This window comes from Brachionichthys hirsutus, chromosome 2 (genome assembly GCF_040956055.1).
Source record: "Brachionichthys hirsutus isolate HB-005 chromosome 2, CSIRO-AGI_Bhir_v1, whole genome shotgun sequence".
Taxonomy (NCBI): Eukaryota; Metazoa; Chordata; class Actinopteri; order Lophiiformes; family Brachionichthyidae; genus Brachionichthys; species Brachionichthys hirsutus.
This window is the reverse complement of record NC_090898.1, coordinates 10,580,147-10,595,297: the sequence shown is the minus strand read 5'-3', so window position 1 is coordinate 10,595,297 and position 15,151 is coordinate 10,580,147. Positions and strand designations below refer to the sequence as shown.

General features: G+C 43.9%; 2 protein-coding genes across 2 annotated transcripts; one reads left to right on the top strand and one right to left on the bottom strand.

The window, feature by feature from the left end:
* Positions 1-225: 225 nt before the first annotated feature.
* LOC137908705 (transmembrane prolyl 4-hydroxylase-like) lies at positions 226-9,351 on the bottom strand. The gene is made up of 9 exons (XM_068753130.1): positions 8,986-9,351; positions 8,540-8,621; positions 4,228-4,424; positions 3,960-4,050; positions 2,942-3,104; positions 2,660-2,845; positions 2,244-2,334; positions 1,931-2,054; positions 226-1,265 (listed from the first exon to the last, which is right to left on the bottom strand). The coding sequence occupies exons 1-9, from the start codon at positions 9,349-9,351 to the stop codon at positions 1,051-1,053; spliced, it is 1,515 nt and encodes a 504-aa protein (XP_068609231.1). The 3' UTR covers positions 226-1,050.
* On the top strand, positions 6,094-7,741 carry LOC137904274 (secreted frizzled-related protein 5). Its single transcript, XM_068748438.1, has 4 exons — positions 6,094-6,590; positions 6,958-7,136; positions 7,220-7,306; positions 7,422-7,741. The coding sequence occupies exons 1-4, from the start codon at positions 6,094-6,096 to the stop codon at positions 7,739-7,741; spliced, it is 1,083 nt and encodes a 360-aa protein (XP_068604539.1).
* Positions 9,352-15,151: the final 5,800 nt, after the last annotated feature.

The following is a 15,151-nucleotide window of genomic DNA, read 5'->3' as shown; positions in this document are numbered from 1 at the left end:
CAAAAACAGGCAAATTAGATGAATTGGTTACACTAAATTGCCCGTAGATGTGTGCGTGTGAATCAGTCTGTTTTTGTGTGGCTCTGCGATGAACTGGCGACTTGTCCAGGGTGTACAAGGAAGGAGGAAGAATGAATGAATGTATGAATGAATGAAGCAAACAGTAGAACATTACTGTATATTATTTAGAACACAGAACAAATACATTCGAAAACAGCAGCAGATTCAGTGCAACATCAATCTGTTATAAATAAAATAATGTAATGTAATAAATAAATAATTACTTATTCTTATATTTAACTGGCAATAAATAAATAAATAAATAAATACTTTCACATAAATAAGTATGTTTGAGTTGTACGGATAAGGAACACAAACGTTGGAATATCAGACCCAAGTTTAAAATACACCTGAAAGACTGGCCTCCCACAGCCAGGGTGACGAGCAATCATTATGAACGGTCAAGAACAGTCTCGCATTTACAGTCGGTCATAAAAACCATGATAACACAAAACAAAGAACACAATTAATTCACCAAAAAACTTCCCTCACCAGCACACTCACAGGTGAACGTTGTGATATGGCTCGTAAAGTCGGTAGACGCCTGTTTAAACTCGCATGGAAGATAAGCAGATTTATCTCTTAGACGGTGCATCTTCCCTCAATTTACATCATGATATACAGCCGTCCCTCGTTTACTGCCGGTGTTACGTTCCATTTACTCTAATGCCGTAACCGTTTATATTTCAAAACTTCAACAAAAAGTGCAAAGTAGACAACGCGAACGACTCGCGCTGCTTGCTGACTGGATGAGCGAGGCGCGGCAAGGTGGAGACGCTGGAACGCAGAGCTCGTTCAAATAGTCCTATATTAAAAATTCCCAAACCTTCTTAAAGGAAAGGCTTCAGGTTTCACTGAATGCAAATGTTCGACCTGTGGCTTGAGGGACGAACGATAACGCAAGCCACGTTTACTGATAGAAATCTCATTGGCTTCATTTACGCCAGACTGACTCAGTTCAGGAAATATGGTGATGCTGAAAAAGAATGGCTAGAGATCCTGGTGGAGTTCACTGTGTTGCAGAGGTTGGTAGTGCTCCTCCGTGCCTGGATCAGCTTGGTGCCTTTGAGCAACTCGTCTCTGGTAGCGCTGCTGCTGCTGGTGATTTGGGTCCACATTCACCCAGCTGTTGGCCACCCACTTCACCCCTCGCCGGACTGGACAATCCCCCCGCAGGGAATATTCATCCAACTCACCCATCCAACCTTCGGAATGCGGGACACAAGATAAAAAAAGTCAGATGAATAGGGCAACAAGTCACAGTTTGGTTTAAGTGATAGCGCTGGATGTTTTATTTAAAAAGGGTTAGAGCTAACATTTATCCAACTTCTTAACGTTGTGGAAAACAGCTAATCATACAAACAAACTATTATTCGTCCAAATGCCACCATTATATCTTTACGAATTATAAAATAACAAACATAAATTGTTGTAGTCAGATAATCCCCAGAATTATGAGTTAAATGTTATGGAATCGTGAGGAAAACACGACTACACCATTAGTACTTTGTGGCTTTCATAGCAATATAATATGGCTGTGAGTCAGCAACATTTGGATGTCTCAGTGCATCAACTGTCACGTGTTGTCGCTTTTTTTAGGTAGTGAAGGACAAATGAGTCATCCATGGCTCGAAAAAAAAAAATCTGGCCTGCTTTCCTCCAAATCCCATCATTTCATAATTTCATTTCAAGAACTAATGGCCGATTAGTCACAACAAATGAAGCTACAGAAACAAAGTGAGACAAAAGTAGAAATAATTCAAGCCTTCCAATGCAACGTGTCGATCGTCTAGCTTTTTTAATGCTTTGGGATCACCACCATCTACTGGAGAGCTGTGTGGATGACATCGCTATAGCTTTCTGTTCGTACCTCTGCCATCAGAGAGATGGTTGTACCAGAGGAGAGCGGTCCCAGCGGAAGGTTGCACTCTCAGGTTACCTCGACCACATGCCTCTCGAGTGTCTGTCAAATCCAATCCATCCTGGACTAGTGCCTATAGGACAAAAGACACTGTAAATAGCTTGTTGAGAATGCATTTAGAATACTGTGTCCAATTAGGGGTCATATTCCTTTTCATGGTTCAGCACCCTACGTGTTTTATTATTCATATTTATCATGTCAGTGCTATTAAAAACACAATGGAGGCTTTGCTGGTTTATTGCTCTATTGTAAAAGCACTCACCTGCTCTTCATAGGTGCGGTTGTCAGCCACAGGGAATGTGGTCTCACCACCTTCTTTGACAGAGCTGAGGTAGAATAGCATGGTCAGATACCTGTGATAAAGTAAAATATACAGATAAAACATTCTAATTTACTACAGCAATGTGATAGTCAGAAAACGATCATGATATTCTCTGGAATTTTTATAGACAATAATTATGCGATGTTTTTCCTGCTTTATTCAAAATGCGTTTATAAACTTCTTATTGTGAGCTCACTTTGATCCAAAGGATGTTAATTTCTTACTCCTAATGTTGCCACTGGAATCAACATGTTTAATGTTGTGGGAGTAAATCAAAATGTAATCTGGCATAGTATTATTTATTTTTTTCATTAAGAAAAAAATAAATCTAAAAAGAAACCTCGTATCAAACATACCTGCAAGACACCTCTGCAAGTGCAGATGTGTTTCCTGCCAGTCGGGTGTGTGCGCAGGTGGTCTTTGAATGTGAGGGGCTGCTGTCATGGTGGGCGTTACTGAAGTCGCCGTGTTCATAGCGAATCACCTGCAGCGGCTCACTCAGCTCAACCAATGCTGCGGGGAGACGCGTCAGGCTGGTTACTCTGAGAAAGACACGAACAAGAGCACAAAAATCGGTGATCCTTAATCAATTCTGAGCATTTAAACACCACCTTAATAGCATGACAACGCGTAGTAACCTGTTCCTGAGTGTGTGCAACACATGGTGGGATCCTGGACCTTGGTAAAGCCAGGTGTGCTTGCTTCTTTGTTTGAACTGACTCTGGAGCTTCCCGTTTTGCTCCTGGGATGGGTGCTGGGAACCATCATAAACATGCCTGAAGTCCTCCAAGGTCAGCACCCCTGCAAAAAGCAAAAAACAAAACACACGACATTTAACAAAAAAAATTGTCTTATAGCCGAGATGTTCACCGACCCAAATTCTAACTTTTATTCTTGAATTTTTGGACATCCCATCCATCTTCAACCGTTTATCCAGGGCCGGGTCCCGGGGCCAGCAGCCCAAGCAGGGAAGCCCAGACTTCCCTCTCCCCGGCCACTTCTTCCAGCTCTTCCGGGGGGGGGGGGATCCCGAGGCATTTCCAGGCCAGCCGAGAGACATAGTCTCACCAGTGTGTCCCGGGTCTTTTTGCGCAACATATTGAAAAAGGATTATCACAGTCTCCCTTCTCCGTTTCCTCCATTCCTTTCCTTTACGACCAATCACATGCCGTTACTCTCGGCTGAATGAATGTCTGCCCCCACAAAATAAGCTCTCTCGGGAGACCATACCCCCAGCTGTAACAATAGTTCTCTGATGCCAAAGAAGAAGAAATTGGTGAAGGGAGCATTTCAGAGGGTTGGGTTTTGGTATCTGAGTGGAAGAATATATATATAAAAAAAAGGGAGGCTGGAGAATAATCAGCTTTCAATGAGAAAGGATGAGGTATGCCTTTCAAGGCATGCCTGGAATGTCTCGTTCATAAGCGTGGGACAAACGTCTTAGGCTCAGTAATTGCTGGTCCTGAGGCATAACATGCTGAATAATCCACAATAAAAATCACTAGTTAATGACCTCCGAAGAAAACCACAAGGCCAGTGGACAGACTCATAACACAAGTATTGATGCATAGTTACTAATGCTGTAACCTGGTTGCAGACTTGTCCCAAATCAGAACAGTCCCAAATGTGAAAAACACACACCACATGTGAACTAACCTGCTGGACAGGCTTCCAAACCAGCGAGTGTCTGCCGTAGACTGTGTGGGCTCAACCAAGTTCCATCTCGAGAGTGCGAGTGACTCACAATCTGGTGGAGAGACCAGAATGTGTTCCTTGTTAAAAAAAAAAAAAAAAAAAAAAGCATAACAAATTCTCAAAGTCAACCGATTTCTTTTTTTTTTTTCAAAATATGAAATAGATTTTTCTGCACATGTATTTTTCTCTTCCTGTCCTGCATTATTTGGATACAACATAATGTCTTCACCTCCTGCTTCTGAAGGAGCCCGTCCTGGTTCAGGTCCAGCAGACTGAACACCTCCTGTGTGCTAAGAAAAAGCAACGACTGGCTTGACTCCTCTTGTCCTTGGCTGGATGCTGCTGACTGGCTCGCCATCAGGCCCTTGAGCTGAGCCAGCTGAACAACCACACGGCACTCCTCCTCCGACAGGAAGCCAGGGATCTCTGACAGGAAGAGGAAAGACAACATTTTAAAACGCAAGTAAATAGATCCTAGATTTGACTGGAGACAGGTATTTTACATATTGACAGAAATGATCTGATAAATCAGTCAGTTTATTCAGAAAAGGTACATTTAACTACGACACTGGCTAAACACATCCAAAGATTAGCGTGAGGATGGAGGATATATAATCCATCAGAGAGATTATGGACAAATCAAAAACCTACAAGTGTGGTCAACATTCTGGGTTTGTTCAAGGATTACCTGAAGCCTATAATGATTCTCTCTCTCTCACACACACACACGCACACACGTGAAAACTTTAAAACTGCTGATTCACGCCAGTAACAGTTATTGGTGTCCATTTTTATTAAAATAAACAGACAACAAGCTCTCCATCACAACTTCCGGAGTATACATGTCAGACTGATCTCGAGTGTCGCACTGAGGTGAGCGGATCAGAAGATCTCCATCGACGGTGACTGCCGGATCTATCAGACTAAACAGATCTTTTAAAATTGTCTCACAAAAACATTCCATTTGAAGGCAATCTGGAGACGGTTCGATCAGTGTATGTAAAAACGGAATGATGAGGATGTCTGGGATGTACCACACAACAAAACCGCTCTCACACACTCACCTAAACTGCAACAAGCACACCTTAGCGCATGTTAATTATGCCTTTACGGTTATTAAAACACACGGTGCATATAATGTGTGAAAGTTATTCCCCTTTGTCATCCGCCGGCGGGCCACCTGAGGTTAGCCTGTCCCACGGGCCGCTTTAATGAGAGGCGAGAATATACATCTGCCAAGAGTGCGGAAACTTGTGAATAATAATTATTACAAAGCAGTGAAGGAGTCAACAGTCAATGTGTTTTTTCATTTCTACCTTAGCGGTCCACCTGGATTTCAAAGTGCATCAGTTCTCCTCTCGAAAGTCTTTTTGTTTATTCCATTGGATACATAAATTTTACTTATTCGGAACAACAGGAGGACAAATTCAACGAGTTCTCCGGCTCTCAATCCATCCAAGCCTTTCTGGCAGGTTAGCGGCCTTGTTTGTTCCCGTGTCCTTTACAGCGTACCCACTTGGTTGATTTCTATTGTTCCTTCAATCCTCATTAATCAGAACACTGATATACAGGAAGGGGCACTGAGTTTTCCTCGTCTCCCTCCGCCTACTGTCTCTCCCCCCCACCCACCCCCCCAGAGGAAGTGACCTGCTTATCTGAACAGGAATCAGGCCACGGCTACACAGCAGGATGACAAACGTTGTATTTGTGATAGCCACACGTTCATAAACAAGCAGAGGAGCACGGCAGAGGTACGACATGACTATTTTCAGCGATTGGAGTTTTCCGTTCATTATTTTCTCAATGAATATTGATTTTTGATTTCATCCAGTCTTTAAAAACAACAACTCCTCCTGTCTAATAACACAGTTGGAAAGTCCTATAACAAAGCAATGGGGTGAACATAGAACCCACATGCAAGTGAATTCACAATGCCTCACCATGAGCCGATACCCTTCTGCTGCTGTTCTCGACACCTCCCCCCTCACCCCTTCCTATGCAAATGAAACCCCCACCCACTATAAAAACACCTATTCTGCCCTAGCTCTCCCTCACACTGCAGGATTCCTGTTCCTTTACAAATCTGTGTTCCAGGATGCCTCTGCTCTACTCTCATTTTCTCTCATTGAAACTGTCCCCTTCTGCCTCGCTACTGTTTCTCCTTCTCCTCGCGGGGCCCACCGTCACTGGGAGCAGGGTTGGATCTGGAGTGAATGACAAAGGTGGTGAAGGCGACGCTGATAGGGAATTTAGAAACAGTCGCATTTCTAGGACAGAAGCTGCGGCAGGACGAGTTGGCGAGGAGCGAAGGGAAACGGATGCCGCTACTGGCTTCAAGCCCATGCGTTCTATGGGCGAAGGTGGCGTGTGGGAGCCCCGTACTTCCTCTCGCTGTGTCCCTATTCCATCAAACATGGCCTTGTGCCAAAGGATTGGCTACAACACCATGAGGATGCCCAACTTGCTGGGTCACGAGTCTCCAGCCGAGGCTGTACAACAGAGTGCCAGCTGGTTACCACTACTTGCAAGACAGTGCCACCCTGACGCCAGGATCTTCCTCTGCTCTCTCTTTGCGCCTCTCTGTCTCGAAAGGTCAGTAACGAATGAATGTAAATGGATGACTTTTCCCAAATTGTCATGAGACTTTTTGTAAAACATCTGCTCATACCAAGCAGCACTGTCTCAGCATCAAACAACCTGCGACTGGCTTCAGAGATAGGATTCAAACAATTGTTGAGATTTTTTAATTCATGCCAAAGAGAAATAGGATGATATATAGTTGTGAAATGTTAACTTCTTGGAAAAGCCATGCAAACTGATGAATAAATAAAAGTACGAGAACCTCTTTGGTCACATGAGCAGGTAATGCCCTCAGTGTCAGAAAAAGAAAAGGAAGAAACATCCCAGCAATTATGTCAATGATTCAAATCCTTTCCTCCTCACTTCCCTTAACCCTCAGGATCATATCACCTTGCAAGTCTTTATGTGAATCTGTGCGAGAAACCTGCGCGCCCATCATGAGTTGCTACGGCTACCCCTGGCCAGAAATCCTGCACTGCGACCAGTATCCGGCGGACCACCTCCTGTGCATCTCCTCCATCACCAACAGCACATTTCACACAGCAGGGGGGCGTAAAGGTAAGAAACTGAACCGATAGACGGGCATGGTTAAGGTCGGCTAGGTCCATCAAAGAACACACCGAATGGCTCGACTGTTTCAGTGCCTCAGGCAAGCTGCCGAGACTGTGAGCTGGAGGCACCGTCCTCTTCAAAAGATGTGCTGGACACCTTCTGCAGGAGTGATTTCGGTAAGTAGAAATACTTTCACGACTCTTTCCTTCTGTCTGGTCCCATTATTGATTATTTGTCTTATAGGGTTTTTCCATTCCAATCCTCCATTGTGTTTATTTGCTTTATTCACAGTCGTCAAGCTTCGTCTTACACGGCTCAAGCATAGCCAGGTAAGCCTTGCTCAGTTTTCGCTGGCCGCCAAACTGAAGGTTCTGAAACACGGACCCTTGTTAGGTGGACAGATCCGCTCCCGCATTGAACTGTGGCTGGAGAGGGATGTCACGTGTGTAAGAAACATGACACGGCAGCACCCACACGGTGGGACCTTTCTAGTGATGGGCACGGTGCAAGGAGAGCGCCTGGTGGTCAACAAGGCTTACATCTGGCAGAGACGAGACAAGAGCTTGACATCAGCTGCACGCAAATGGAAAAATCACAGATGCAGGCGCTAGGATTCCATGAAAACACGAGGAATGGATAAACGTAGCATTTATAGTCGGCTTTACGACTAACTTCTGTATGGGCCAGACTTAATAATATGATTTCAGGTGTCACAAAGGAGTTCATTCAAACATGAAGGCCGTCTCTCAGACAGTGAGGAACAGGAGCCGAAGAAATTAAAGATGACAACATAAATGTGTGTGATTTATATAGAAATATCCCTCGTCTATGGTTGTATGCAATGTTCCCTCTAATTTGTCATGCGTCTGAGCAAACACACAAACTCCCCGAGCAGTCTCTCGGACAACTTTGAGCAACATCATAATAATACATTTTATTTTAAACGCACTTTACATTTGAAAGCAAATCTCAGAGTGCACAATAAAAATAACATAAAAACAAGAGATAAAAATCAACAAATAAAACGGATAGAATCAACAAGCAAAGGATGTGTGTTCTGTGGTCCCGAGAGAGTCCTGGAACTCCGGTTACAATGGCGTCTATTAGCTGCGTAAAAACATGTGAATCTCATCATTAGCCGGAGCAGCCAGTCACCGGACACTCACTGACTCAGTGGAAAATAGCGCAGAATGAATGTTTACGTGTTTATGTTATTTTCAATTTTGGTTGGATTTTTTTTTGTGCGCAACGTAGATTTTCGCTGCGTGAAGACCGTACCAGCTGTGCGTAATTAAGCACAAGCGCACCTTAGAGGGAACATTGGTTGTCTGGCCCTGAGAAAACGAATTGTTAATGAACAGACATTGATGCATGGACAGCGGCTCAAACTGAGACTACAACGGTCTCACCAAATAGCAGAGGCTTCAGGCTGATCGTTTTCATCTGATGAGTCTTCTCTGGAACGAGCGACACCTGCTGGACATGGCCCACCTTCAGAACGGACAAGAGACTCCGTGAATCCCCTCAAGACGAGCAGGCTGAACTCACAAACGCTGCTACAGAGATGCGTCAGAAGACAAACTGATGTTCATGTAGTAATGTTTCCAGCTTATGCAAAATAAACATATGAATGTAGCAGAAAAAAAGGGGACAGATTCAATCTTTAAATTGTTTAACAGATGTGACGCATCTGGAAAAGGTGGGAGGTGGGAAATAACTCCTAACACTGTGACTGACAGTTCAGTGTTGTCTGTGAAATATTACTAAGTCACTGTGCACTTTGTTTTTTTAAATCATCAAGGGGTTAAAATCGCAGAACTACGTCATCATCCTGAAATTAAGTGAGTTTTCTTACCCGTATCCCTTCAATGCGAGGAAGACTGACACTTTGACTGAAGCGCTCCTCCACACGCAGCTCACTTGGATTTGGCGCAGAATGGCGAAAAGAGGCTCCAATATCGCCGATCGGTGACGAGGAGGCCGCGCCTCGGCCGTCCAGATCCCCGGAGCCGTTGTTGTAGTGCACGTAGAGAAGTAAACCGATAACATTTAGGATGTACACGTGGAAGAATACCATGACCACAACGAAGTAAGCCCGAGAGCAGATGCTGCTTCTCTGGACGAGCAGTCGGGTCGGGCGATAACGGGGCCTGCAGGACGACAGTAAAGGTTTGTCGCCTTCGTCGTATTCGCGTCGCCCTGTGAAACGAGCGCCCTCCATTTTTTGGCAATGTGAATGAATTCGGATTTATTTTTTCATCAGTAACGTCACCCCGAATGTATATTATCGGTGGGGTTGGGAGGAACAACACCGGCGCGTCAGCACTGCGTCGAGTGCGCACGCGTGAAGCTCCGGATCGGTGCGCGTATCGCTTTAACAGAAACCCACGTGACCGGATACAGGAGTTGTGTCGTCCGGATGTTCCGCGCCAAATAAAAGGAAACAAAATGTATCGACTTGTTGCGGGTTCTTTGATGGAGATTACGTTGTTTGCTGTCGCCCTTTGGATTTCCGCTTTGCTCCCATTCATGGATCGATCTCAGAAATGTGTGAATGAATCCATTTTAGTGTTATTTCATATGATGGAACACTTTGGTTAACAAAATCCCACATAAACATTTTAACTCTGAATTTAATTACACACATTTGCTATATTTTACATTGAGCATTTACACAAACAAGCAGAATTTGAACTCTTCACATGAAGAACTTCACTCAGCAAACAAGTGGAGAAATTGATATTATACAAAGATGATCAGAGTTGCGGTGTGTCTGCTGGCTGTGAAACGAATTGACCCCCCCCCGGGGATAATAACGTTTTTTCTGATAGTTTAAGTAAGAGAGACGAGCAATACAATAAAGATTAAATATTATTTCACAGGCTGATGTTGGGTTTACAGCGTGCAAGTTTTTCCATCTTTTTTCCATTTTGATTACCCGAAATGATTTGAGCTCTACAGCAGAGGTCACTGTTGAGTGACCAACACAGTGTCGACACAGTTTGTGTAATGTGTCAATACGCTCCTCGAGGGATCGTTCACCCATCACTAGTGAGTTGGTTATTACTGTAGTAATAACAAACATTTTTTATCCCCAAGCTTCCAGGAAGCATGTTGGAGCAGGTTATTTGGAATTGTTGAGTATGAGCGGTTCAGGGAACTGCTATAGAGGATGTCTGGGGAAGTACAGTAATTGATAAATATGCATTACGCTTGAGGAAATATTCCATACATCACTTGGCTCCTCTTTATAACCACATCCACCACACAATGATTGTGAATATTTGTTTATAACCAGCATGTTGTGTTTTCCTCTGGGCTTGGCAAACGTTCGGACCACAACGTGACATCGCACTCTTTTGCATAAACAAATATTAAGCAGTGATCCCACATGACGCCTGATTTCTCATAACGAGGGAAACTTACACAGAGAAAATCTGCCTGCTTTTCATCGCCACCACACGATGGCGATGAAAAGCAGGCAGATTTTTCCAGATGTGTGTTCGCTGTGTTTGTGAGATGTGACAATTTGTTTGTTTCAGGACCAGAAAATCCCTGAGAAATAAAATGAATATAAATATAGATTTATTTATGATTATTTTATCTCATATTTATCATTATATGTATTTCATAAAGATACTGTGAAAGATGAAGTTAATATTTTTAAGGCCTATGTCATGAATCATCAACTCAGCCTACACTCGAAACCCCCTGAACCTAAGCTCAGTCTCACCCTCCTAATATGAACATGAAATTGTACACCAACACCATATGCACCATATGCATTGTTTTCCATAAAATATTTTATGTGTATTTGCCCGAAATGGTTCACTAAATCTTATCTTGCAACAAACGGAACAAACGGAGTCCCTTTTATGCGGATCCAAACTACCGATTCATATTATGTACAACTACAATAATAATATACATTAACAGCTATAATAATATATGATGATAATAATTATCATTATTACAATAATGGCATTGTTTATCATTTCTTATCACACAATAATTATTGTAGTTATATAAGTCAGTATCAACAACAACATTAATAATAATAACTATAACAATAAAGGCGAATTTCCCCAGTAGCGTCGCACCCCAGGTTAATTCATCTGATCCTCTATTTTCCAGAGGGTTGGAGGTGGGGGTGGAGGTTTGAGACACACACGCACACACACGCACACGCACACGCGCACGCCCCTTGCGGTGTTTTCCGGCAGCACGCCATTGCTTCCACTGGGGATCCACAGACAGCAGCAGCGATATGGTTTATCATTGCGGGACGGGACGGAATGTAAATACATAGAACGCATTTATTACAGGTCAACAATGTACCTGGGCAGGTAAACGCACGCGGCACCCCGCGCCGCGCACAGATAATCGATGCCCGAGGGCTGAAGGCAAACTGCCGGCTTTTACAGGAAAGTAGTTGGAGGAACTTGTCGCAGTGGATTCATCCCAACGCGCTGCCTGGATTACCCACCCCGAAGCCCCAACACGCAGCAGGTCAGTGGCAGCGCCGTGCGGTCGGTCCATGCGCATTGTTTACGTTCGAATCTCGCCCCACTCCACGTTCTCGATCCCTTCATAATGGCAACGCTGAGCGCGGTTGTTGTCCGGATCAGCTGACATTGCAGGTGGAGATATTTTTGCGGTTCTTCAAAACAAAGGTATTTGGCAATTCCGACAGGATTGCGTCATGCGTGTGCGTAAATACGCATACTTGGGTACTTTTTTTGTTTTTTTTTATATCGCTGAAAATCCGAGTCACAATAGGGGGGAAATGACAACACTGCAGTTCAAAGCAATAGCTTAGCCAAATAGAGATAAAAGGGCGCACCGTCGACGGACTGATTGAAGTCCCCCACACATGCACACGACACGGGGGGGGTCCTGGCGTACAAGTCCGCAATCATAACGTCAGGATATCACTGGAGATGATCCCGATGCGCTTTCCGTGGGTTTATTAGCCGGTTGGATGGATCAGTAACTTTTCCTCTCCCCTGTATGACTCTCCTCCTTCCGGACACTTCCGCCAGGAAAACACGAGGAGAGAGAAACTGACCGAAAAAGCAAAAGGCCTGGAAGGTAGAAGGCATCTCCGCCATAACCGGCAACATATTTGTTTGGCTCCAATCTCAATGTATCGCTCGGAGTCCACGGATGTGCGCCTCCGCCTGAAATCAAGACAAACGCGCACGGGATATTGTGCCCGGATCGTTTCCCGTTCGCTCCAATATGACAGTTTATCCCCGCGGCGTTAAACCTCGTGGATGTAAATATAAATTACAGATACAATGAATATGTTGGAACAGTTATTACAGCGGACAAAAGCTCTTTCCGGTTATTTCTTCGCAGCGTCTTGGGAGCAGTAGTCAGAGCCAAATTATTGATGTCCAGCTCAGAGCGGGACGTCCAGATTCAAAAGTCGGACGCCTCTGTCGGTGCGTTTCTGTCATTGCATCCCGAGTCTTGACCAATAATCTACAATTTCACTGTTTTATCACGACATGGTATTATTACAGAATGTATTAATTCATTCCAAATATGTAATTACACTGTTTTTTATTTTATTTTTATTGCAAAGAGGGACGTCATGCAATGGCTTCTCGTGTCAAAATATATAATTTCCTGAAATGAAATACTGTGAATGAGGATGAACCTGTTTCTTTGTCCCGCAGTGCAAAAGTCACCCAGTTTTGTTCTGTGGTTGGACAAAGTATTTTAACCAGGAAATTGTCTTTCACAAGAGGCAACATTGTATAATCGCACCAAACACTGATGCTTTAGCTGAATATTTATTTGCGATTATTCACACATCGTCGTGATCTGATCACAACGTTATCTTCAACTTCTTTCCATAATTCCATCATCTCATCTAATACCAGAGATTGAGGATAAGTGAGAGAAAAGCCTCTGAGGGGGGACGGTCATTGGGCATCTAAAGAATACTGTTTTAAAACCATCTAGTCATTTTGTGTGTTTGTGTGAATGTATGCAAGGATTCTGTAGTTGGGCAGATTTTTGCATGACTCGTCCATCCTGAGGCCGCTGCGACAAGCGGCGTTTGGAATGCTACTGCGTGCCCATTCCACGGTGCCACTTTGTATGTGAGTTCATGCATGCATATGATTCATGTGCCACTGAAATGCAGAAGAATACTTGTTTGTTCATTATGGAAGGGCAAGAAAGCGGACAGGCAAAAACCCAACCCATAAAATCGCAGCTAGCCTCTGTTTTAACTGCAGACTCAGGCCCTCTTTTTTTTTGGTCGACAAGATTGACGAAGGAATCCCAGAATAAGGCTGGCAAGGCTCACGTGCTGCAGCACCGCGTGACTCTCCAAGCTCAGGAGGACTGGACGTTTCTAACGCTGACACGAGCGCGTGTGCAAAAGTGTCTATTTCCATCCTCGAAGTGTGATAGAAAGATGTGCATTATGAATTCTCCGCATTTGTCCTTGTCCCATTCCATTTCTTTCTTTTCCTCAGAGATACAAACTGCAGTTCCAGCCGAGGCCTGTAACCTAGCAACTCAAATTGTCTGTTTCTTGAATAAATGTACCTCCTTCCTCCTCAGGGGTGTGTGTCACTTTACCTCACCTTCTGTCTGCCACATCCACACAACCACCCCCACGTGGACCGACATCTGCACATGGCATGCTTACAGGCTGCACATGCTTAAATAACATAATACCAGGTTGGAGATGGATTTATTCCCCTCTCCTTAGCACCATTTGGCATATTATCATGTCGTTATTCGTGTTTGGTTAATTGTGCACCTTGAGTTACTTAACTATATGTGTGTAACAGTAGAAATGGTAGGGTTCCTGAAGTTCTGTTCAGTGGGAATTACGTGTCAGAGCCATTGGTGGTTTGCAGGATGCCTGGTGGCCTGGCTGTGCTTGAGCCTGGAGAACCGTGCCTCATCTCAGAGTCACTGTTGTGCCACGTCTGTCTGCACCAGCCCAGATATCCAGTACATATTCATTACAGTTGATTTCTTCATGAGATCTTTATCTTTGATTATTTTGTTGTGGAGAGTTAAGCTGCAAACTGCTTCCACCGGGCAGAGGGAATGTTGTTAGCAATGGATACTCGCCTAAGCGCATCCTCGAGTGAAAAAAGCCAGTGTTCCTGAGTGAGGATCACTGGGTTTGGATTCCCTCAGAGCGCTGGCTGTCTCTCATAAGCCTGAAAGACAGAGCCTGAAAGGATGAATGGCTTTTGTTGAAGCCTCCAAGGTCGGACACAAAAAGAAAAGAAGTGGGTGCTCTATGTGTGTGTGTGTGTGTTTGCACGTTTGTGTGTCAGCCATCAAGTCCTCATGGGTTAGATGGATGGAAGTGGACAGGGAACAGACTCTGCAATGGCTGCTTCTGTCTCCAGGCCTGTAAAGGAGAGGGTATAGGAAAGTGATTTCGATGCACATGCAAAGACGCACACATTCTACAGACACACAAAAAAGACAATAAAGTTCCGCTGAAGGGCAATCGAAACCGTATATAACTTTAAAATCGGAATGATTTATATACACTCAGTCACAAAGCGCATAGGTAATATAAGTTAGAGGTAAATATGACGAGTTTATTTTTTACTTAACCACATTTAGTAGTTGAAACCACCTTTCCAACAGGGAAAGTTACCGTAACTTTAGTTTGACTGCTCTGCAGAATTAGATGAGGATTTTGGTGTATGGAGTAAGAACTACTTGTTTTTGTTTGGAAAGTTGTCGGGTTTGAATATCATGACATCATGAACGCAGAGACCATGAAACATCAGCCAATCGCTGCTCGGCGCTGAAGCCTCTGTCATTGTGTTTTCTTTTTAAGATGTCTATTCCTCTCGTTCTCTTTCATTCTCCACGTCTTTCTCATTCTGTCTGTCATTACCTCCGCCATGTGATCGCCGGCGTTTGTTTGCCGTTTGTCTTTTGACCTTTTCAGGAAATGTTGGGATTGTTACCCGGAAAAAATCTTACATGTTAACATTGAAAACTCCATTTAAGGATTAAAAAAT